The sequence below is a fragment of the Centroberyx gerrardi genome, chromosome 4 (genome assembly GCF_048128805.1).
Source record: "Centroberyx gerrardi isolate f3 chromosome 4, fCenGer3.hap1.cur.20231027, whole genome shotgun sequence".
In the NCBI taxonomy this organism is placed as follows: Eukaryota; Metazoa; Chordata; class Actinopteri; order Beryciformes; family Berycidae; genus Centroberyx; species Centroberyx gerrardi.
Genome location: NC_136000.1, coordinates 22,205,097 through 22,229,873, shown reverse-complemented (window position 1 = coordinate 22,229,873; position 24,777 = coordinate 22,205,097). Strand labels below are relative to the sequence as shown.

Genomic DNA, 24,777 nt, shown 5'->3' with positions numbered 1-24,777 from the left:
AACTGTGCAATGATTGCTCACAGTAACATGTTTTTATGTTTAAACCAGAGAAACAATTAAGCCTATTAAGTTGTCATGGACATCATTAACTTGGAGTTAATAGCTATACATGCAAATTTTTGGACTGTGTATTTACAAGAGTAGTATTTTTTTTTCATTGAGACTGCAAAGATGATGCAAGGAACATATTAAGGGAGCCAAACAGAATTCAATCTTACAGCAAAAACTACTCTATCTTTTCTGGGCTCCAGAGGAAAATTTTACAATTACGGAATGACTGTCTGGGTTGGATCTTTTCCTTCAAATAATTTGATTGGGAAAATGTATAATTTCATACACAGCTAGCAAACAAGCCCTGAGTGTCCTGATGCTTCTGACATTTTGTTCTCATGAAGAGTAATGAATAACAGGATCATGTTGGGAAAGGCGCTGGCACTTGGGTAGCACTGTAACAGGCTGGCACAAAGCCTGGGGCACAGATGACTAACTGAAAATAAATATCATCCAGCAATCTCAAACAGTCATTTTAGATTATAGACTACCAAGCACTATACACAGTGTCTGTCTGGCTGGGAAGCAGGAGAGGATCAGCAGTGCAGAATGGCCACATACACGGTTTTCACAGCCTTGCTTTTTTTTTTTTCGCTGGAGAGTAGACTAGACTAGAGAACAACGACAGGTCTGTTCTCTCTGCACCGCTTCTACAAAAGCTTTGATTATCTCTCTCTCTCTCTCTCTACCTCTCTTCATATACTCTCTGTCTGATTGCCTCTCTCTCCTTGACTTGCTTTGTAGCGTTCTGCCTGTCTCCCCCTCCTTGACCGCCATACTCCCACTCCACCGCCTGCTCTTTGAGCTTACATGCACATCTGCACATTGCTGCAAACCATACATAATATAATCTGAAACATACAGTATGATGTGCTTTAAAAGTGATTGAAATCACTGGTATTTTAATCAAACAGTGACCCTATAAAAGTGCTGTGAATTCAAACAAATAAGGGAACCCAGGCCTTTTTTTTGTTGATGTTGTTGTTTTTGGACTATTCTACCAAGACCGCATAAGGTTGTGTGCAGTTGGGTGCCACATTAAACCAATCCCCAGCTGGGATCTAACCTTTTTAGCTGTGGAGAGCAAAACACGAGAACAGCTTTCAAAAATTTTACAACAATCAGAATAATTGATGTCGCCTCCAGGTTGTTTCGGAGCCGGAGCGTTGCACCAGAAGAATCTAGAGAGGATTCGTAGAGGTTCTTTATATTAATCTTTATAGAGGAAAGATATATCAAGTCACACATATACATGTCATGTGGTTTCACAATCCCTGGAAAACAGCCGACAGCGTGTTCTTCCAGTTCAGGAGCGAACAGGGTTAAAGTCTTTGAACCGGGGCTCCGAGCCTCTCTCACATTAAGTGACGACACCATTCGACTGCTACACATTTAGAGACCCATGCTGGCGACAAAACTCCCTTCGCTCTCTCTCAGTCTCGCAAGTGTCCATGCAGCTCCGCAGCCTCATCTCCAAACAAGTAAAACAGAAAATCCAAAACACAGTCATCCCTCTGACATGCAACATTGTAACACATATAGACATTTAAAAGATGAGCCTTTTTTTTTTACAGCGATATCCAATGGTAAGACACATGAGAAAACATCTGCGGATATATACATTAACTTACATTATCAATAGCTTTGTTTTTGTTTTTTTATCAACAATATTTACACAGCAGTGGAGGAAGGAAAAGTCCTCTTTCTACACAATTCCCCCCAAAGTCAACTGATGAGCGTCCCTCTGTCACATTACAGGTACATGTCAGTTGTTTGTCTCGTTTGGCTTGGAAGAGTAATCAGCATAGAGGATGCTAAGTGACGGAAGAGTGTGACAAATATACAAATCGGCTATTCTGTACAGGTCCAGAGGAATAAGTAGATGATCACAACATGAGTCAGCAGTCCCTCCTTATTGCCAGGAAGGAGTACACACCGGTGGCTTATCACATTACACTGAGGTTGTGTATCTTCTCAAAACATCAAGCCACGTATTGAGATGCCCTGACCGGCCGCCGTTTGTTCCTACAGAGCCTCAGCAGTCTATCCAGTTCTTGCGTTGTGTACTACTTTGCTGAGAAACTCTTGCTGAACGAAGGACTTAATTACGTCGATGAATGTTATTGGCAAGTTGTAGCATAATACAGTTATCTTATGACAGTCATTCTAACTTAATGCATAGCAGACGGATATCAACAAGGCAGACAGACAGACTTGTGACTATCTGTGCTAAGAGAACAGGGAGCGTATTAGCAGTTGATGAGCTTCACAGGGACACGGATCGTAACGGGACAGTCTGGGAGTCTTGTTTTCCTCGCGCTCAGACGATGTATCCATTGGAGAGATGGTCTGTCCCGCCGATGCATATCAATACAGTGTCATTTCTCTGATCTCTATGGGCGGGAGCTCAGACGATGGATCCCTTGGAGGAGGACAGGTGGATGGACTGGATGCGGATGGCCAGCGTCTTCTCCAGGTCCTGCAGGATGTCACAGCCGGGGCTGTCGGGAGGCGCATCATACAGCAGCTGCTTGAACGGCTCCAGCTCGATCAGCACCACCATGTTCTTCAGGAAGTAGGCCTCTATGTAGGAGGCCAGGTCTGGAGCATCAAGAAACTGACAAAAGGAAAAAAAAAGATTTTTGCACATTCCAAAGGCAGACTTGCGGTTTATGCTGAGGATTATTAACATAATTCTCTAATGACCACAGAACAAATTCTTGTCCCAGCACAACAGCTTCATCTGTTATACTATAGTTCCACTTGGTGGATGCTTTCATCCAAAACACCATAGGGTTAAAGCACCATGACTGCAGTGCATACATGTTTAGTGTGGGCAGCCAAAACAGGGTTCCCACACTTATTTTACAATTAAATTCCAAAACTTTTCCATCACTTTTGCATAAATTCCTATCACTGTAGCACTGTGGTGTCGTGTAAAGCAACCTTTCCATATGCCATGACACTGAAAATCTGTTTTGTTTGAGACTCACAGCAATCACATTGCATCAGTTTCCAGCAGCTCATTTTTGTTACAATTGTCCAAATTACTCCTGTAAATTTTATTTTCAAGTTTACAAAAATGCTAAACTTAGTATCATAATTAAAAATTTCATGACTTTTCCAAAAGTCTGTTATTTTACAATTTTCCAAAACATTTCCAGTCCTGGAAAACAAATTTCAAATTCTTTTCAAAAACTTTTCCAGGGTTTTCATGACTCACATTCTATTCTATTCCTTTCTATTCTATTCTATTGGTCAGTTCCTCCTCAGTCTGTGCTCTCCTGTACCTTGGTGTGGTTGTAGATCTCCACACAAGTTTCAGTGTTGATGTTCTTGGAGCAGATTATCTCACAGTGCCGCTGCAGCGCCTCCAGCTGGAAGAACTTGGCCGCAGACAGGAGCTGCAACAGAAACACATTTTGTCTTTTACCTGATCAAATATTTATCATTTAATAAACATTAAAAGTTCAATATCCATTGTGGGCTCAGAGATGAACACTGAACAATCGTATCATGCTGGGGAAACCAAATAAGCTTGAGTCATTTCATCTTATGTAGCTTCCTTTTCAGTGTAACGTCCACATGGCTCATGAGGTTTGATCTGACTGGCAGGTCTGCACTGAACGCTGCAATGATGACCTCACCTCCATGACATCAGTGTTCCTGATGTGCAGAGCCTCTGTTCCTCCGCAGTACAGGTACTGCATCACCAGCTGGAAAAAAACAACCCAAAAAACCACAGCAAATCAGCTCACTCACACACAAAACAACACATCTACGTTAGGATAGGATTTTGTGCACAAATATATGAAGAAACACATATTACACAGCTCTATACAAAGCATAAATATGTTTTTATAACATAGCAAAAGAAGGAGTATGGATATGCGGATCTAATCTTATTAGTCTCTCTCTTTTAATCACATTACCTGAAAAATGAGATATTTGACATGGCTGATTTCAATGCATGTGTTTTCTCCGGAGGGCCTGTTCGCTAGAAGAGACTTGAACCTTGAGAGAAAGAGAGAGAGACATAAAAGAGGAGAAATCACAGCCTTGGCCAGGAAGGATAAACCTTGATTTAGTCTTCGGTGTTTTACTCAAGTTCTTAACACTCTGCAAATGGGGATAATTCTCAGTATTATGTAGAGCAGGTTATGGCACAGAGGCAGAATGGCAATGAGCCCTGAATTCATGGGTTGATTTTAAAAGGATTTTTCCTCATGTTCTCTCTCTTACGTCGTCGTGCCAACAGAGGATCAACAACACACATGTCGTTCCCCCCTCAATCATTTTATGACACGACTGATTAGCCAACTTTGACACAACATGACATGAAAGTAAAATGGATTTCCTCTCAGGATCCCAGGGGCTGTAAAAGAAAAACGACCTTATAGATCAGCAGGAGGGAATGTATTGACACCACATCTCATTAACATCTCAACACTGTTCCTTAGGGATTCACTTCATCATCTTACCCAGTGTTGGGAATCCTGTTCCCATAGCCGCATGTAGAATCATGAAAGTATCCGTTCATTACTGTATGGATTCACTGACCTTTACATGAGAAATTTGACCAAATATCGGGACAATAACTAACCTGCTGGAAGCTGTGAAGAGCAGGACTTTGTGGGCGTAAAACGGCTTCCCCTCCACCAGAAAGGTCACGTCTGACATCTCCTTATTGTTCAAGAAGTGAGGGTCTGAAACACACATGGCCAGAAAAACATGATGTTTTTCTGAGTACAACTTGTACAACTTAGCCCTACCAGCCAGTCATTCTGGACACACTGTATCAGTGAATTATATTTATAATTAATATGTTATAATTATAACACTGCCTGTTACAAGCTTTGAGCACTAGATGGCGTTCTGTGCTCTGTTGATAGGGCTTTTCAAAACTGGGCCTGCATAGTAGACTCAATACCATACATCCAATGCCATGTTCAGTACCTTTGTGCTGCTTTTAATGTTGCATTTTTTATATACTGCCACACTGTATAGTTTTACACACTAATCCAAACTCTTATACTGAGTCTTTCAAAAGATAAAGACAGGCCCTTACCCAGGCGGGACGACTGTTTCCTCTTGATCTCTGCCAGTTTGGGAATGGGATAAGGGCCGTAGCACTGAGTGAAGATGACAGCCAGCTGCTGGCTGATCACCTCATTCTGAAAAACACAGACAGAGAAACACAACATCAGAGGGTGAGAGAGTAGTCTGGTTCGACCACACTCAAATCAACATCCACAAATCCATGTTAGGCAAAAAACTAAAGTGCTTAAAGCTCTTCTCCTACTTAAACAACCTCAACACAATTAAAAAAGGCCACACTGCTGCAGCTTTGTGTCCAGCTCAACATTCATTCGTTTTATTCAAGCAAATGTTCAAATAAGTCATGTATTTATGACTATCTCACACCTTTGAAATGGGATTAGACGGATATCAGACTTGATTTATAACACCCACAGTTCCTCAGAGATGAATGGGGAATATTATGTGACAGGCTGAGTTAGGAGTGTGTGTGTGAGAGAGAGAGAAAGAGAGAGAGAGAGAATGGAGAGATCCTTTTATCCTCTCCCCAACTTCCCACTTGTGTGTTTGTGTGATTGTGTGATTGTGTGTGATTGTGTGTGTAGTCCTAAAGCCTTTCAGCTGCAGCAGCGGTGTGCAACACTACAAGTCCCCCGCGTGCAGTCAGGCTGCCGGCTGCTGCTGAAGCGTGACGCCACCAAACAGCTATTAACAGCCGCCTATTCCACCAGGACGGACGTCCAAATATGCACTTCTGTCATATTTTCCCCCTCACACACACACTGAACTCACAATTGTCCAGCTAGACACAATGCATTACAAAATGTAATACACCAGGTATGGTTACCTGGTGTATATACGTGCTAGGAAAAAGAACACAAATAACTTTAATGTAGAAATACTAGATAGATAGAGTCCCTGTGTGTGTTGCACTATTTACTATACTATTGTCTGATGTTTATCTGTATGCCAATATTTGGCAAAGCTTTGTTATGTGTTTTATTGTGTTTTATGTTATGTATTTTTATTGATTTTATTTTGCTTTTATTGTTTTTGTATTGTTCTCATTATGCACATTTACTGAGCAATTTTACTGTAAACCATTTGAATTGAATTGAATTGAATTGAATTGAATTGAATCGTATTGAATATAGCTGAACTAAAGCGAACCGAATCAAATCGAATTGGACTGAACTGAACTGAACTGAATTGAACTGAATTGAATTGAATTGAATTGAATTGAATTGAATTGAATTGAATTGAATTGAATTGAATTGAATTATTGAACTGAACTGAACTGAACTGTGTTTTGAATAACGGTTGTTGTGCTTGCAGCAGGCAGAGGCAGCGGCTCTCTGGCTAAGCGAAGATGAACGGCCTGCACCTTGAAGTCTCTCGTCCTCAGGACAGGGCCAGCAGTGATAGGGGTCCCTGAGGCCTCGCAGAGATGGGGGTCACTGGCCCCACCATAGATCAGCCAAAACACAGACAAGGACTGACACTGCAGCAATACACTGAAGGCAACGATTGCCTCTGTCTGTGTGACTGTGTCTGTGTGTGTGTGTGTACGCGCACGAATGAGCATTCGTGTGTGTCTGCAGGTCTGCGTGTGTGTTTATTTATGTGTGTGTCTGCATTCTTTTTTATTTTTTATTTTTTGACAGCAAAACTCATCTCGCTAGCAGGGCACGACTGAGTCAAGGCAACGGAGGCAGAACAAAGAGAGGTGCAGACGATGCTGTTTTAAGTCTAATCCAGCCAACCAAGGGGATCATGAGCCGGAGTAATGAAACGCTGCCCTGATCTAATGAGTAGCAGCGGAGAGGAGAGAGGGGGGCCTATCATAAATCATAATCATTTGAGGTAATTGATATTGAGTAGGCCTGTGGGGCGCTGTCAGTCATTGTGAAGTTGACGACGGGACTAGCTAATGACAGCCAAACAAACAGAGAGAGGAGGTAAAGCCATGGCTCAGTATACTGAATAGGCAGATTGAAGGAAGGTGAAAGATGCAGAATGAAGTGGCAAATAGTGGGAAAGAAAGATAGAAAGATAGGAAGTAGAGATGGGACGATCTGCTTATCTCACGGTAAGGTCTATGACAACAAAGTCTGACTGTGCAGAATTATGTTTATTTCTGAGCCACAAATCTTTCTAGTGATGGCATTGGCTTGCTAGAATATAAACCATTTAAAAATGTCATTACAAAGTGCAAATAATTTTGATAGAGAGCTTGTGAAATTGTGATGGGCAAGCCATCTTATTTGTGATTATTACAGCAGAATAAAATGTAGCTAATATCACGATTCATTGCCCCATGATATGTATTGTCACTTTTTTGTAGTGCGATATATTGCATTTCGATATACCGTCTTAGGGTTAGTCAACAGGCAGAAAGGGGTCAAAAAGTGGAATAGCCAAGGCAGTGGAAAGAATTCTGTATATTTTACAACAATGACCCCATATTACTTGGAATTTTGCAAAAATAGTTATGAATGATATCACAAACTTATGCCAGTTGGTTAAGAAGTCTGAGGCAGGGATGAAAAAAAGTCTCACCCCGTCGCTGAAAATTGCAATTTGTCTCCACTTAGCCAAAGCAGATGCATGGTGATTAAATTGAACCGATGCCTAATTTTACAATGTAACAGGCAGCGCAGACAGGGCCGTACCTTGCTGGCTCTGAGGATCTGGAACATGAGCGGCAGGCCGTGTGTGATGAGCTCCTCGGTGTACTCCTCCTCCTCGATGCAGCTGAACTCCTTCAGAAGGCCCTGGATCAGAGGCCGGCGGTGCTGCTGGAAACACGTACGCAGAGACTCCAGCCAGGTGTGCAAAGTCCACGGGACCCCTGAGAAGTCGTTACAGAGGTAAACACACATGGAACATATCAAAGACGCACACACACAAACAAACACAGGGAAAGTATGAATGCTGCGTTCTGAAATCTCTCATATTTTCTTTATGCGTTGCTTACACTACCAGTCAAAAGTTTGGACACACCTGACTGAATGTTCTATGTTTTTCATTCTCTTAAAGCCATTTTGATCTAAAGCTTCTGCTTAAATGCTTGAAATGTGTTTCTTAGACAAATATAAATAGTGAAGTTGATCCTATGTATGAATTTCTTTCCAAAGCCTTTGCCTTTCCATCAAGGCAAAGGGCGGCTACTTTAAAGACTCTAAAATATAAGATAGTTTTGATTTGTTTAACACTTTTTTGGTCACTGCATAATTCCATCTGTGTTATTTCATAGTTTTGATGTTTTCACTATTATTCTAAAATGTGGAAAATAGTAAAAAATAAAGAAAGATGTGGTGTATCCAAACTTTTGGCAGGTAGTGTATGTGTTTAGAGAGTCTTTTAGAGATACTAACCAAGGCTGCGTATGTCGATGGTGATGTCTACATGCCCGTGCTCTGCACTGTGGTACATAGCCTCCTTCAGGGCTTTGAGCTTGGCTTTCCCAGTCCGGATCAGGTCCATCTGAGAGGAGCTCCTTTCCTCCAGCTCCGACCCTTCAGCCAGAATCTCTTCCAGGGACAAGACGTCCCCCTTCCCCTTCTCTGTCTGGGACAGCAGCTTACGGAACACATTTCTGGAAGAACAGGGGCACCGAACAGGTGAAGAAGCTCCGATGGATTTGTCTGTACGTATTAGAGCACTCTATTTGATTACTTTTTTTGTGCATTTTTTTGTCTCACCTGCCCTTCCCTTATGTACCTGTATCTGGAGCAGCAGCTTGAAAAAACTGTTTCTGAATGCACTGAACCATTTACTAACAATAACTAAAATCATAACATTGAGGTGTCAATTTCATGGACATTTGTGTTTGTGTATAAACAAGAATGAACAGAGTGAGGATGTGTATCTTCTGTTTATTGACACTAGAGTGTGTATCCTTGATTGAGCATGAATGCATGTGTGTGTGTCACCTGTGTCCGTGCGCTGCTGCCAGGCTGTAGGAGTTCATGTCTCCCTGGGGGGCGGTGGAGATGCCGTTGCGGTACATGGTTCCCACCATGGGGTCTGCCCCCCTCTCCAGCAGCAAGCTCACCAGCTCAAAGTTACCTGTGGATGCAAAGGGATTTATTAGAGCATCTGATGCAATTTGAGAGAGAGAGAGTAAGAGAAAGATTTAACAAGAATGAGAGACAGAGAGAGACAGAGAGAGAGATGAAAGTGATGTTTGATCATCGGTTCAGCATGCACGCCTCTGCTGGACTTCATATATTTTCAGCTCCCAGGGACAGATATGCCTCTAAAGGCAGAAGTCGGCCAGTAATCACGCTGACCGTCAGGTGTTATTATCAGCTGGCTCTAGACGGCCAGCTGGTATTGTCAGCTTGGTACAGTTGGCCAGGAGACAGCGGATGGGAGTCACGCTGCGTCGCCGTACCTGCAGCAGCGGCCAGCTGCAGCGGGGTCTCTGTGTAGTTCTCCATCCCGTCCTGCAGGGAGCCCTCCACGTTGGCCGTGGCGTCCAGCAGCAGCTGCGGAGGTCGGGCGGGGACGGGGGCGAGCGACGGGAGGGGGGAGAGAGAGAAGGATGAAGATGGAAGAGTCAGTTGGATGAGCATGAGTCAGATTTAAAGTCAGGTCAGTGGATTTGAGCTTCTCTCACCTAGTGACTCCCTCATATGCTATCAGCATCTGGATAGTGAATAAGTTCCATAAAGTGTTTAGTTTTTTAGACAGTAGCCTACGCACTGCAACTCTGTCTGTATATATGAATGGCCATCTGTAAATTCATTTATCCTATCTTTAGTTTCAGTGATACCTTTCACAGTTATATTCTGCACAACACTAATACTATTTTCATAATGGTTCCACTATTTCACACGGTATCAATGAGATTGAAAATGAAATTCACATTATGTTTTATTGCCCTTTATATAATGATGTGAGAACTAAGCTGTGCGATAAGCTAATTCATTGTGATTTATTTCTGATGGAGGCTGGTCAAAGACTTGAATACCTTTTTAGTGCCCAATATATCTCCAAGGTGTGGGAAAGAAGGAACGAATCGTTATATATTTTGAATTCTCAGTAAGATACTGGATACTACGATACTGAAATTCATTGTTTGTAATGTAATTTGAAAGTGAATTGTAGATAGACAACATGCATTCTATGTTTTCAGCATTGTACCTTTTGTTTGATCACTTTGTTTCACTTACAGTGTCTTGTAAGCCTCAATCAAAATCAAAATCATCATGTTTTTATATGTAACTGTAGAGACAACTGTAAGTTAATCCATGTATGTAAGTAACCCACATTCTTTCCCCATATTTCCCACCCATATATTCTACTTAACATGTGTTGAAGTTCTCAGGAGCAGGTTTATAGAACCCCACAGCTTTTCACATTCTGTTTTATTACTTGTTTTATTAATTTATTATTAATTTAACTGTACATTTTTGCTCATTTCATATTCCATTTGTGTGTTTATATTCTATTTCTCTTTTTCCCCTGTGACCTAATTTCCTCACAGAGATCAATAAAATTTCATCTTATCTTATTGTAAGTACATTATACCTGACATATTACACTGGCTGAAAGACATTTATCATCGACTTGGCAATGTTCGGGGCATTTTTTCACATAACAGAAAGTAATCTCAACAATCCTATAAATCTCATAACTTTATCTGGAGCTCAACCTGCCCCTTAATAAGTTGAAAAATGACTTGCAGTTAAAACAAATAGCTTAGAAAGTGTGAAATGATCACATATTTACTGCCAATACACCTTATGATTTCAGGCCGGAATTTCCCCTTTTAACCTACTTTCTTTGTCTCATCTGATGTGCTCAGATAAAATGGCAGAGCACGCAGCTTAACCACTTTCCATTCGAATTTAACGATTTAAAATTCGATGGAAAGATCATTTCGAGGAAAACTAAATGAGCTAAATGAGTTCGATAACCATTAGACAGTCTTTCCACTTTCCACTCTCTAAATGCAGTCTGATCCATTTGTACAAAAATGCAAATTGACAAGAGGAAGCCATGTCCAAAACGATTGTTCAGACTTGCAATTTGTCTGAGTAAATGACCTCTTTTAAGATAAATGCCCTATAAAACAACCTCAACTGCATTACACAAGTGCAATTTCAATAAAATACATTTGAAAAAAAGAGCACAGACAGGAGAAAACTCGCATAGTGGCGATTCATTATCATCATCACCACCAAGTACCTTTTGATGACAAAAATGACAATGACAAGCCAACCATGGACTGAAGCACAACGAGAGGTTATGAGAGAAATCACAGGTGAGAAAGGACGTCACTACCTGCACCACAGGCACATGTCCGTGTAACACAGCGAAAGTGAGTGGCGTCGCCTGCCGCGTTTCGGGATAGACTGAGGGGTGCTTGTGCACTGAGTTTGGCACCTGGGGAAGTGACACAGGGAGGCGGGGAGGAGGGGAAAGGGGGGGGACAAATGTGAGGGGAAGGTGAGGGAGAGAGATACGAAGCCATTAAAACGACTACATGGCCTGCTGTAGCACAGACAAGCAGCTGCAGGGAGGAGCGGAGGGGGGAGAGACGAGGCTCTAAAGGAGGACTAGAGTAATTAACTAGGAACCCCGGGGCTGCAGAGGTCAGCCTGTCACTGTGTTAGCCTTCTAATGAACATGGTGGATTGATCTGTCTAGTCAAGTCTCGTCCTAATGGTTCCGCTCTGATCTTTTTATCTCTCCGCTGCCGACTCTCTGACAGGACCGAGGCCCGGCCTGACCCGACCTCTCTAGGGCTCATCTCTCCGGTCTGGGGCGCTTGAAGGCTGAAATGAATAGTGAACTGTGAGCAGAATGAAAGCATGACATACATGAGGCGCAGACGCGTGAACAAAGCACAAAGGCACGTATTTTCCACCAGCTGCTCTGCAGGTAAAATGATTCTCAGTTTAATCACTTTGATAGAACAGATGCAACGGTTTCAAATCATTTTTGAAGTTGCCCGACTGGTGAGGGAAAAGCGTTTGGATGCATCGAAGGCAACCAGAATGAGCCTTTAACTGTTTAAATACCAAATTGAAACCTTAGGACTTAGCCAGATGCATACAGTTATAGCACAACTGAGAGGGAGTCATGGTCTTTAAGGTCTAGTCGAAGGTGCTTTGTGCTTTGGACAAGGGTCATGAGCGCAGTGGACTGCAAATGGACTCTGACACAATGGCTGATGGGACATGTTGTTGCTGAGGTGACTAACAGGGACGAGGATCATGAGGCCTTAACTGAACGACCCCTACAGCGTCTCCATAGGTTCAAAGAATGCCATCTCTATTCCCTGATGGCCCTATGAGAAATCCTTTTAAATCAGTACAACTTCACCTCGTCCTCCCTGACACAGAAACAAGGAATGACTCAAACACAAACTCTGCGTCACATTTCATGCTCCAGATACTCGACTGTGTGCGGGTTTTATCACCCGTGTAATTACAGAATGGTCCGTTTTAATGTATTTGTATACCGCTACAGAACCCCCGAGGTGACGGGACAGTCGGTGCCTCATGATCCTCGGCTCTCATACACTAAGCAGCGTGGCATGGGGAGAGGAGGAGGAGAGGGGGATGAGGGACGACATGTTTGGTTTTCTCCAGTTCAACACCACACAAATACTTACATAAACAGTTACAAATGCATGAAAATAAATCATTTTAACACTTAAATGGCACAAAATGAAACAACAGACTGTGCATATTGAAGAATACAAAAGCTCCTGTCAGCTCCTCTCACCTCTCATAGACATCTGATCTCTACTCAGCGTCATCAGCCACTCACTCCTTACAATCTGAGTCACTGTACCCAACACTTGAATATGTTTGTTTCTGTCATGTGCCTTGCTGCACAGATTGTTGGCGGCTCCCATTAATATCTGGTTTCACACACACTGGGTAGATCGGCTTCACAGTGAAAAAGAACTGTAAGAAGTTGAATCATCATTCATTTCCCCATGTCCAAACCAGACTGGCTGATGCTCGGAAGAGACTTCATCAGGACTGACCTCACTGTTAATGTCCGCTCCCGCGTCCAACAGCATCTGCACCATGGCCTCGTCTCCACGGACACACGCATACATCAGCGGGGTCATGCCCTGCACAGAGAAAACAAGCGCAGTCAGATCGGTTCATAGGTTAACTTGTTGTTTTTTTTGTGGGAGCCGCATGTTACACATCTGACATTATGCCCCAATGAATGGAGTAAAACTTAAATCCATCCACCACATTTTACCAAGAATCATCATTTTTTTAAAAAGTTATATGAACCAAAGCTGAACTTTTGGTCTGCTCTAAACCGTCTATCATTGACAGTTTCCCCTCCAGGCAACTTGATCAAGTATCATGAGAGCTGCAACCTGATGTTCTGCTGCTGATCAAAATTTCCAGAGATATTGTATGAATCAGTATTTCCTCTGGGCCTCAGACCAGACACCAAAACAGCTTGTCTGAAAGAAATACAAGTTTGAGAGTTTCTGCTCACATCAGCCCCGAGCTAAGTGTTGACTTTCCCATGAAAAATGATTTGACTTATACATGCAGTATTCTCCTGAGGGGCTTACTGTATTGGAGGTGGATGTTAGAATATAATGCAGAATTACTTAGCAGGCGAGCTGCAGGCCGAACTGTGTCAGAATAAGCTTTTGTATGTACAACTGGATGGTGTTTGGAGGCGAGTGAGCTGTGGTTTACCAGGCATACGTGAAATTTAATTTTAACTAACAGATTCTCAGGCAGTGTGAGCATAAATGTACATGTACAAATGTGTGTGTGCCTGAGTATGTATCGGTAAGCGTGTGAGTGTGTCTCTGACCTGCTCGCTCATGCTGTTGATGCCATCCGGCCCTAGCAGGTTGACAGCCTGCTTCACCAGGTCGGTGCGTCCGCAGTTGAGCATACGGAAGCCCAGATCCTGCAGGAACTTTGCCTCGGTAGAGGCAGCATCCAGTTTCCGCGAGGCACAGAAACAGTCATCCGTTCTGAAGGGCAAAGCACACAAAGTGATTCACACTGGTAGTGGTGTTTTGACTGTTTTTGCACTTGTTTAATATTTTCCCTAAATACCTGGCTGGGTTTATTTTCTGTCACTACAGGGAGGATGAGTGTACGGGGAGTATGCACGTCTTTCCTTGTTTGTATCACTGAGATGTGTATGTGTGTGTGTGTGTGTGCGTGTTCACAAGTGTGCCGTGTTGGCGTCTGTGCCTGTGTGTTGTGTGCACACACGAGGGTGCATTCACTCTGCAGCTTAAAGGCAAGTGTGCCGCTTGGAGCCATACTTGAGCTGGCGGGGTTCACAGTCCACTCCAGGCAGCAGCAGCCTGGCGGCCTGCCGAACGTCGTCGCTGTCCACAGAGAAGCTGCGTCTGTGTTCGGTGTGGGCCACCGCCGCCCGGATCCACTCCATCAGGGGCGGCAGCACCATGAACGGCCTGCAGGGGGAGACAGAGACACGTGTTCTCACCAACAGAGCCGCACACTCAACTCCACTCACCCACAGTGCTTCATGTGCCACAGCACTAGCAAGGAAAATCCACCTAATACAGAATTTGCATATGTTATTTCATTGATCTTACCCAGTTGAGCCAATATTTGAGAACATGAGCATCTCTCTTAAGAAGCTAGAATCAAAGACCCAAAATTGGTGCGTCACCAAGAGATACTCTGATATTTGCAAATCTAAACTATCCAAGATCATAGGAATAACAAATGCAAATTCTGTTTTATCTGTTTTAAACAGGCTCAGTATCAGCAACCGAGACATGGACCCACTATGTATTCCACCTATTCACTATGAATAAAAACAACATTTTTCAGCACAGATCAGGTCTTCCTCAGCATTGAGAAGTAAGCCTCCATAGCTGGTCATGTGTTTTGTATGAGCTGTCAGATATCTGTGCAATGTGTACTTGAAGGAGCTCGGTCTGTTCCTCTGGGATTCACTGCTCAATACATCATTCCACAAAGGATGTCTTAATGCCTGGACTGTCCTTGACATGCGCTCGGCCCACATCTGTCGCTCATCATTAATTAGTCACTCATCAGCGCTATTCTGAGTTGACGGGAGGATCCATGCTCTTTTAATACTCCTGAGTTTCATCAGCTGACAAATGTAAATCTTTTTTTCTTTTTTTTCCCTCTCTTCAAAGGAAAGGAGAAACGTGACCTACAGCCAACGTGACGCTATCGTTGGCACAGGCTTCATTAAAGAGGCGCACAACACCTCATCAAGAGGCATGAAACGTATAATGACAATACATTCCTTCACAGCCCCAGCGGAGACACTGGTTCACGAGCAGTTCAAGGTCTTGCTGTTTCTACGCAACCCTCTTTCAAGAATTGTAATTAAGTGGAGACATCAGGGTTTCTCAGGGCTTTCCCTTATTTTGCTTCAACATGACTTAAATAAATACGCACAAACGCGACTTTCTTCTGTTATGGTGAGCAGAGCTAAAGCAGATGTGAGTTGGACACCTAGGAGACACATTAGCTGATAAGTCGCTCCATTACAGGCGATAAAGTCTGGAGCCCCACAGGAGGACTGCTCAGCCTCAACTGTCAGCCCCGTTTCCCACCTCTGCCGCAAGCTGACAGGGGGTTCCACCAGAACCTTAGGAAATACTGAACAGCTCCAGTTATAAATGCTAGGATACAGTGTAATATGAGCAATAACGAAATATAGAAAAAAATAGCTCATAAACTCAGCAGAAAAATAGTTTCATAAGCAGGATATGTAAAGTATGCGAGGGTTTGGTGAGTAAATTTACATAGAAATCCACTGGAGCTGCAGTTGACTGTTCCGTGTTCTGGCATACTGAATTTTGAGAAAACTACACAGCGGCCAGAAACTATGAAGGGTCAGGGGAATTAGCACCATGGAAACATTGCCTAATCTTTATGTCATTCACTAATGCAGCTCTATAGCTGCCGGCTGATAATGACCCACTACGTCAGCGATGCTAATTATCAATACTGACCGGGCACGTGTCTGTGCACGCCCGCTCCAACGGTCGTTTCCTCTCAGGTCACCAGAAGGGGCTCACTCTCCCCGACAAGCTGACACTCATATAAACCTATACTTTCCTTCCATAGGAAAACATCTGGTGTGCCATTTCAGGGGTTATGGGGTAAGTATGGAGAGCCAGAAATATAATAAAAGAACAGAGTGGAGAGGTGTACAGTTACACCAGGATCCTCTCCGCCGTTCCCTATAGAAGGGACGTTACCGCGGGATTACTACGCCTGACATGTTGAGAAAAGTTATATATTGAGGCGAGGAAGAGGACAGATTCAGAGGTGTGAATTGGAGATTATGGAAGGGAATTTCCAGTACGTCTTTACTGCGGTCTGAAGCGTGAGGTAGGTTTTTCGTAATGGTGTTGCTTATTTGTTGCCCTGGTGAATATTAAAGGGGCATTAAGTAAGATTTTTACTGTCCCCATAGTACATAATGACCATAATCTATCTGCGGGAGTTTGTTGTTGATCAATACCAATGACTCAGTGGTTACTTTGCCAGGTGCTGAGATATCTGGTTTTCAAAAACTTACTTTGGTACTCTCCGTAACCCTCCTCGCATTTTCAACTGCCAAAAATGGAAGATTGCTACAAGCGAGCAACCGGCATCGCAACACATTTTCATTCTCAACTCAAAACAGCAAATGACAAAACAGTATTATTATTACAGTATTGTGCATCATGACATATCACCTCTTCACTAGATGTTTCTGTTGGAAATCTGCTCTAATTAGGTAGCTTACTTTTTCTATTGTAAAAATGTGACTTATATTTCTGTAACAGGCCACCATTAGCTGTGTCAGAGACATGATGATGTTTTTGCAATTCCTTGTTTGCCCATAGAGGTTGATAAAGAATAAATGACTTAATGTCCCTTTAAGGCTCAGCGTAGTGGTGACAACCTTTGATACAGTTTTTTTTATAATCCTCAAAGATCTTCACATGTAATTGGCAAGCGTTGGTTCTTAACTACACCTTTTCCGCATAACTTTTGTTCATCTTTGTTCGGTCTGTCCCTTGTCTGTGTTGATGCTGAGGAAGTGGTGTTCCTCTTCACCGTTACATCCATGTGTCTGCTCCTCACCTGTCGGTCTGTAAGGTGACCTTGGACGGCTCCACGTTGGGGTTCTCCCACTCCATCTGAGGGCAGTGCATGAAGTAGCACAGTGTGTAGATCGCCTCAGGCGCCCAGTGGAGCGCACCGCCCTTCTGGTGGATCGGCGTCCCGTTGTTGTGGTTCTTCACATGCAGCGGCTGGAGGTGGTGCATAGCCCGGGACACCAGGTCACCTGCACACACATACATATACACATACATATATACAAATGAAGGAACACAAGCATGCAGACAGAGAGACATTCATGTGCAGGCACACTCACACAGACGGGGGGAAAAAGACAGGGGTATTTTGAGCATGGCCTTTAAAAAGACGTCGGGGGAATCATCCTCATTCCTTCCAGGCCCCTAAGAGCCGCTCTGTCAGGGGAAATCCAGAGTTTCCATGAGCCACAGTAAGGAAGCAGACAGGGTTCATCCCAGTCCTCTGTGTGCTGCTCACAGGGGGAGAGCAGCAGAGGAACCATGCCCATGACTGCACTGTGTGAAAAAATGAATATTTATGGATAAACATTAGCTACTCTCCAAGCTATTTCCTCTGCATAATTCTTCAGTACTTTAAGGTCATCCAGTAGGGCTTGAAAATCAAAGCTTGAAAGGACTCTGCTAATAAAAATTTGAATATTCTCTAGGCGGCTTTGATGGAGTAAACAGTTCTTGGAAAAGCATGTTTTGAGAATTTTGCTTTTTATACTTAAGGGACAAGACATAAAGCCTTTTAGTTGAGCAAAAAGAGAGAGCTGAACTTTTTTTTTTATTTCTAAACTGGAAGTTTGTTTTGTTTTTCACAGCCAGACAGATAGTCAGACTGCCATCTAACTCTCGAAAACATCATTACTGCGGTGCCTCGGTTATTGAATGGACGAGTATGCTTACCTGAAAAACAAGCCTGTATTATTACAGCATGGATTCAAATCCCACCTCATGCTATGCTGTCAGCTTTCAGTCGCTTCTCTTTCCTGTCTAACCCCACTGCGCTATGAGAGGATGTAATGAAATTCTGAAGCAGGGTACATCTAAAAAAAAAAAAAAAAGAAAAATAGTCTCTGTCATATTGTACTGTTCAACTTAGCACTGTTCAAGACAAAAACATAATAATAGATCACGATGGCACTTTATTGTTCGGTCTAAATGAACTGCAGCATGTGTGCACATACAGAGCGGTGAGTGTTCGGGAACAAACAGTCATTCAAAGAGACAAAGGGTTTGTTTAGCATCAAAATCGTGCTATTCGGTGCTTGCCAAGATTCCATTTAGCCTCAACAATGTGAGAGGCAAGTGTGAAAAGGACGAGTGAATGAGGAGAGAGCGTTCATGCAGTAACAGTCGATCTCTCAGCCATCCTGGGGGACAGCGGCGCTGTGCTGATAAAAACAAACACAGAGTCGTGGTGGACATTACCTTATGATGCAATGAATACTGATGAGCAGGAAATATCAGGATGGGAATGACCGCCGCTCACACTTTTTAAACACAAACTCTGGGACATTCTTTATTAAGATAAGGCCCAACCGCCTTGCAGTTTCTCTCCGTCCCTCTATCTCTCTCTCTTCCTCCTCTTCTTCCTCTTAATTGTACCAATGGGGATACAGATAAGCTTGTAACAGTGCCCTCTTAAGCAAGGTAAGGGGAGCTGAGGTGGCCGGCTCAGAGGCAACGCAGGAACAGCCATTCTCATGTCTTATTTATGCTGGCCTGTGACATTTCCTTGTGAGGGACAGCAGGACGAGCAGGCAGGCCGCCGTCGGGCTGAGGAGGGAGATTATTTCTAAGCCCACACAGCAAAACTGAAAGAGTGCCCCGGCGAAGTACCAGCAGCTTAACACATAAAGTGAGATTACTGCCGCTCCTTCGGGAGGTGCACGCAGAAAAAACTGCCAGAATGTTACCGCTGAAAAAGAGCAACTGGTGGCCGTGTATTACAGTAAAGCCCCAAGGTCACAGTGAGGAATTCCTTGTTTTCAGCAAAAGGAGGGGAGGACGGACAGAAGGTGAGCAGTTTAAGGAGCTAAAAAAAGTCAATAGTCGTTTCATTATGAGACTCAAGCCTCTAATCAATATCTCATCCCAGGCAATTAATTCTTTATGCTAACAAGAAGAGGAGAGGTTGAGGACGGACGCAGCAGCTCCTCAAGTATCTCAGTGATTACCTTTTAGCACTGGGGCAGAATTTTCTATCTTCAAAGCTTTGAAAACCTCTTAGAAAAAGTTTCAGAAGCAAAATCTCATGGATATGCCAGCTTCCAGGGGCGTAATGGCACTGCTTTGATTTACTGGGGAATTTATGAGAGTTGGCACCTTTAAGGTCAGTAACCAGCACTGCAACGCCCACATAACAACAACACTGCCCATTACATCACAGAGTATGAAGGCTGTTTAATGTTTAATGGTAAGAGAGAAAGTATACTCTCTAGCAATGTAGAAGCAATTAATTCTCACTCCTCGTGGAGCAATTACAGGCGAGCCTTTATATGTAACTACACAGTATCCAGCTCTCCTTTGGGCATTGATGAATGAGTACTAGCTGCATTGTGCAGTGGCTGTGCAGCTGCTGCCATCATCGCTGTTACTGTGTTTCAATTATTTGCCGCTATGCAGCCATGACTATGTTTAATGGCTGCCTGTGGCCATCCTGACTCAACAAGATGCGAAGATACTCCTCCTGCTATTAGTTTTATCTATTAGAAAACACTCAGAGCCTTTAGCCACCAGATAACATGGAAGGCACACAATATCTTAATGGAACAAGTTAAGAAATGTTCTGTCTGGATCTAATACAGTAAATAAAGACTCGCTGACAAACAGAGAAAGGCCAGAAAGAAAGGGGGAAAAACAGAAATTAGTGTCTACAAAACTCATATTCCCTCTGGTTATGAGACATTGTTGAGAGAACAAAAAGTCTCCCTTTCCATGTCACGCCATGAGTGGAAGTCCCACTAAGAGGGTCTTTCCTCATCATGACCCATCTCTGCATCCGGACGTCCAGGTTCAGTTGTGACTGAATGCGGGCTGAGGAGTCACACACTTCAGTCTGAGAGAGGAACGAGGACACAGCGACCCAGCTGTAACCCCCTGGAGTCTCTCCCCGCAGAATCAGGGGACGTTACTTTACACAAGATGGTAAGACACTAATGACAGATGACAGACTCTCTTACTGTAAGAAACTCTGTGGCCTCTATGGGAGAAGGGAGAATGCATTAGGAGGAGTGAGGATGCATCACAGGTGTTGTTTCTGCCTGTGCACGACTTACTCCTCACCAGCATGTGGTTCAACAAAGAAAGTATACTTCACTGTATGAAATGGAGAGCGAAGTAATCACTTTGAAAATTGCAGGGTGCTGTTCTAGAGCAGTAATCTTTTAGATGGTATGTTTTGTCTCTGATATATTACATGCCGCTGTTGCCAAGTGAAAACCTTGTAACTCTCTTTTCATGTTTTAAAACCTCTTCAACCCTCTCAGTCCCACTGATGGGAGCATCATTACAAGCGCGTGTCACACGGCCAAACTTTGTTCAAACCCACAGAACTTTCTTTTAAATTCTAGTCAAGATCCCAAGATTTCCAAAGATACTAAATATGTCATGCCGAATTACATGGAAATGTGTATAAAATGATGCACAAGACATCTAGACTCCACTTGATGTGATGGTGCAGCCATAAAGAAATGGGGTCACATACAGAATATGTATGTGACATTGACGTAAAGTATGGAAAAATGTTTTTTTCACTGACTTTGAAGCTACTTCAGGGAAGAATTAAGGGGAAAAACAGTTTGAGTTGAGTTGAGGGGTTAAGGGGTTGAGTGCAATGCAATCTGAAAACAAGACTATTTTTCTTGACATTTTGGAGATATAAGGTTCCCATGGGACAACGACAATATGCTCCGCTGGGGCATTATGTATGTAATTTGTCAGAGGCAGCACCTAATGTGTAAGAAACGATCATTACGGTGCAAAACACAAAGATGACACTTCCTCCGACGAGGCACTAAAATCATTAAATGGTAACATTCCCTCTTAAGACTGCTGCTTTCATCAAGAACACGGACATTCTGGGCTATTAAAAGTAAACACTATCTTCAATGTGGATGTAAAAAAAATCTATACCCTTTTTGTGCTGATCTCTGAAACGTATTACCGAAAGTACTGAGACACCATTAGTAGTTTCAACTGAGCACACCCTGCACTTAGTCACTTCTCAGCTGAAACACTTCCTGGAAAAAGGTCCCAAATACTGATTTCATCAAATGAGACTCCAGAATGAAGCCAAAGAAGAAGAGAGGAAACCTTCTGCCCTGTTTAACTGACTACACAGGCTCAAAATCCTGTGATAAATGTTAAAAGGAAGGGGGTATTTTACTTTCCACCACTTGGCCTGTGGGTCTATTCCTTTCCCTGGGAAACATGTGTTTTTGAAATTTAAAATTGATTTCTGCAATATTTCCAATAATCATGAATAATGCTGTTCCGGAGCGCTTTTACATCAGCATTAATACCTAATACTGTATGAAAAAAGTACCTCCTGGGGAAAGTAGGGTGAGTTAAACCTGAAATATTAATAGCAGCATTATTCATTTAGCACTAAATATACTGTAGGTAATGAAATTTGTGAACAAGTTTGTATTACTGTACATAAAAGACTGGGTCAGCTGGGTCCAAGCCCATGGGCTAAACACACACAGATGCCTGAGGTATTGCAATTGCAATTGCACAACCAAATGTGATCTGACACACTTTGGAACCCCTTTGTAAATATATATGTGAAGTTTGATTGCTCTAGCATTAAATGTTTAGGTTTGTGCTTCTTAACTTCATGTGTGAGTCTGAGCCAAATGGCTACATGTGTCAAAATTCTCTGGAATAGCCATGATGCAGGCAGTTGAAATATGTTGTGTGTAAAATGTGGTGGAGACCAAGTCAGCTTTGCAGGAGTAATAAAAAAAAGTCTTATTGCAAGTTGGCTTGATGGTGGCGTGATGGCACACAGTCATATGTGGTCTGACACAATTTTGGGTCTAGTTTGGTTTGGTTTGGACTAGTTTGGCTGCACTAGCTTTAAGCATAGAAAAATGATGCCTCGCTTCCTGTTTGCACATCTTTGCTGTCAACTTCACTTGTGTGTCACAGTCAAACACTGGAATTTCTGCCTAACAGCCGTAATCTAGATTGGATCAACTCTGAAGGAGAAATAGCAAAAAAAGAGGTTTGCATAAAATTCAAATGGAGGAAAACTGAAGAAATGAAACCAGTTTGTGCAATGGATTCATGTTGAGTGAAGAAATATGAGGAAGAAAAATGATTCCAGGCTATATGGTTCAGGAGTTATTAGCCAATACATAAAGTTACTTGTTTTTTTTGTTTGTTTGGTTGTTATTTTCCCCTGAGTAGTGGAGGAGATTTGAAACCTATCCACCATATCTGGTGGCTTGGGACTCACGGGTCTCTGAGCTCCAGATCGTTTTATGGCAGACAAAGAGGAATCCAAGCAAAAACAATAGGGCTCCAGCACACGCGGTGCTTGGACTGCTAAAAATAAAAATAAAAGACAAAATTCTGCCTCATACAGTACGCCATCACTCTGGGTCTATCTAATAGAAAAGAATAAAGGTGAGAGAATGTGGCTGGATTCTTCCCTCTCTCCCTACTGGCGGTCTTGTGGAACGAAGACCACAGATGTCTCCACCTGCACAGTGAGCTCGTTGCCATTTGACCTTGTTTCACTTTGTGGTGCTGCTGTTTTCCAGCAGTCATGTTGTATAGATTTACATATGGAAATAGCCTGCATGCAGCGTATATGGTATCCTCCACCCATTGACAGCTCTAAGAATAGATCCGGCCAAATTCACTAACATACCGAGTTACACAAACAATCCTTTCCACTTCACCTGATGGTACATATCTGCAGCAGGACGCTGACACACACACACAACCCTAATAATTGCACTATTTAAGGGACTGTCATTTCAAATATGCTAATTTGGCATTTTGGCGAAAGACAAAATGAGACAGTACAAAGAGGCAAATCAGTGGCAAACCTCTAAAAATCGAGTCTAAATGCCAGTGCGAAAGATTGTACCTGCAATGCAAATTTCACTGCACTGGAGCAGAAGAAGTCTGGAGCCAGATTTCATTTAGCAAATGAAACAATTTTCATCCATCTTTCTCTCTACCATCCCCATCTTTTGCTCTTTTCTTTGTCTGCCTTTTCTCATCTTGCACTCTTTCAAAATACCCTTTGCGACAGCCTGATAGCGCAGTCATTGTTGACTATTCTGCTTTTCTCAATAATTATTTTTTTGTCAGATTAAGCTGTGTGTCTATATTTAAATTCTATAGTTACTTACAGATTACCCCTCCTGACTTGATAACATTATCGCTGGCCTAAGCTCCGGCGTTATCCCTCGCCGCTCTGTTGTCTGAGAGTGTATTTGCAGTGTCAACATGGCAGAATGAGTCCTTGCTTGACCTCATCAATACAACATGGACAGAGGACCGGTGATCTGGCTCCGCTTTCTCTCGAGCTCCTGGGAGAACATATCTATCCTGAGAAGAATTGGCTCGGTGTTTATTCTGATGATAAATGTTTGCACTGGATATACAGAAAGTTGTTTTTCTCTCATCCTCTTGACGTGCCGATGCCATGACAACAGCAACATCTCAGGGGATTCCCCCCTCCTGATACTGTGTGATTTAACATTTGCTTTGTTTTGTGAGCGGTTGTCAGAAATATAGTTATTAATTAGGAGCTACACTGTATTCTGAGATTCACGTGACTGTATTTGTAGCTATACTGTGAGTATAGTATAGCACAGTATAGCTTCAGCACTTTTAGACCTCGGTGGTGTTTTCTGAGACAGTCAGCTGGAATGAGGGGCAGAGTTGCACGCAAACACACCAAGAGACAAAACTGTTTGTCACGTCAAATGAGCGCCGCACTCACTCACAATGGTTACATCTGACTGTATCACAACACCATGGGAAAACATAGAGCTGTGTATGCAGAGGTGTACAGCACAGCATGCCACTCTAGATTTGTTGAAGCTTTATGAATTGCCAGAACGTTTCCCTGAAGCAGAGAAGAAGGTGGAAACACTAATGAAGGCCTTGTGCTGAAATGTGTTTGTTTTGTCCAACTTTGGCTGAGCGTTAAAAAGTTTTGGGGGTTTTGTTGTGAGTGTAGACACAGGGACAAACACAGGCAATACGTCATTTCTCAAATGATGCCGAAAAACCTATTATTATTATCTAATTTACAAAATATTCCTAAAAGCCTGTGTAAATTGCTTCATATAAATGTATTCAGGAAACATTCAGATGCCCATTATTCTTTGAATAATGAGTACACTGTGAGCAGACAGACATTCAATTAACTTTTAGAGGGCTTGTCAAACTTATAAAGCTATTAAAATCATTTTTTAATGAGTGGCTCTGGTTCACTGGAATTGCTTACTTTGACAGTACCATGCTGATTTTCACCGACCGATTCACATTCATTTAAACACACACACACACACACACACACACACACACACTGCACACACGCATGCACACTA

General features: G+C 42.8%; 1 protein-coding gene across 2 annotated transcripts in view; it reads right to left on the bottom strand.

Annotated features, from left to right (window-relative positions):
* Positions 1–1,265: 1,265 nt before the first annotated feature.
* Positions 1,266–24,777, bottom strand: part of btbd11b (BTB (POZ) domain containing 11b) — a 66,082-nt gene continuing 42,570 nt past the window's right edge. Inside the window, exons 5-19 of one of the 2 annotated variants that reach the window (XM_078282929.1) lie at positions 17,193–17,397; positions 14,372–14,524; positions 13,906–14,071; positions 13,100–13,189; positions 11,383–11,484; positions 9,488–9,581; positions 9,024–9,159; positions 8,466–8,686; positions 7,761–7,939; positions 5,120–5,225; positions 4,655–4,757; positions 3,984–4,065; positions 3,699–3,767; positions 3,342–3,455; positions 1,266–2,668 (exon numbers count right to left, since the gene is read on the bottom strand). In XM_078282929.1, coding sequence (XP_078139055.1) covers positions 2,459–2,668; positions 3,342–3,455; positions 3,699–3,767; positions 3,984–4,065; positions 4,655–4,757; positions 5,120–5,225; positions 7,761–7,939; positions 8,466–8,686; positions 9,024–9,159; positions 9,488–9,581; positions 11,383–11,484; positions 13,100–13,189; positions 13,906–14,071; positions 14,372–14,524; positions 17,193–17,397 — 2,030 coding nt within the window. In that variant the 3' untranslated portion in view covers positions 1,266–2,458. The remainder of the gene's footprint in view (positions 2,669–3,341; positions 3,456–3,698; positions 3,768–3,983; positions 4,066–4,654; positions 4,758–5,119; positions 5,226–7,760; positions 7,940–8,465; positions 8,687–9,023; positions 9,160–9,487; positions 9,582–11,382; positions 11,485–13,099; positions 13,190–13,905; positions 14,072–14,371; positions 14,525–17,192; positions 17,398–24,777) is intronic. The other variant, XM_078282930.1, reaches the window with a different exon arrangement.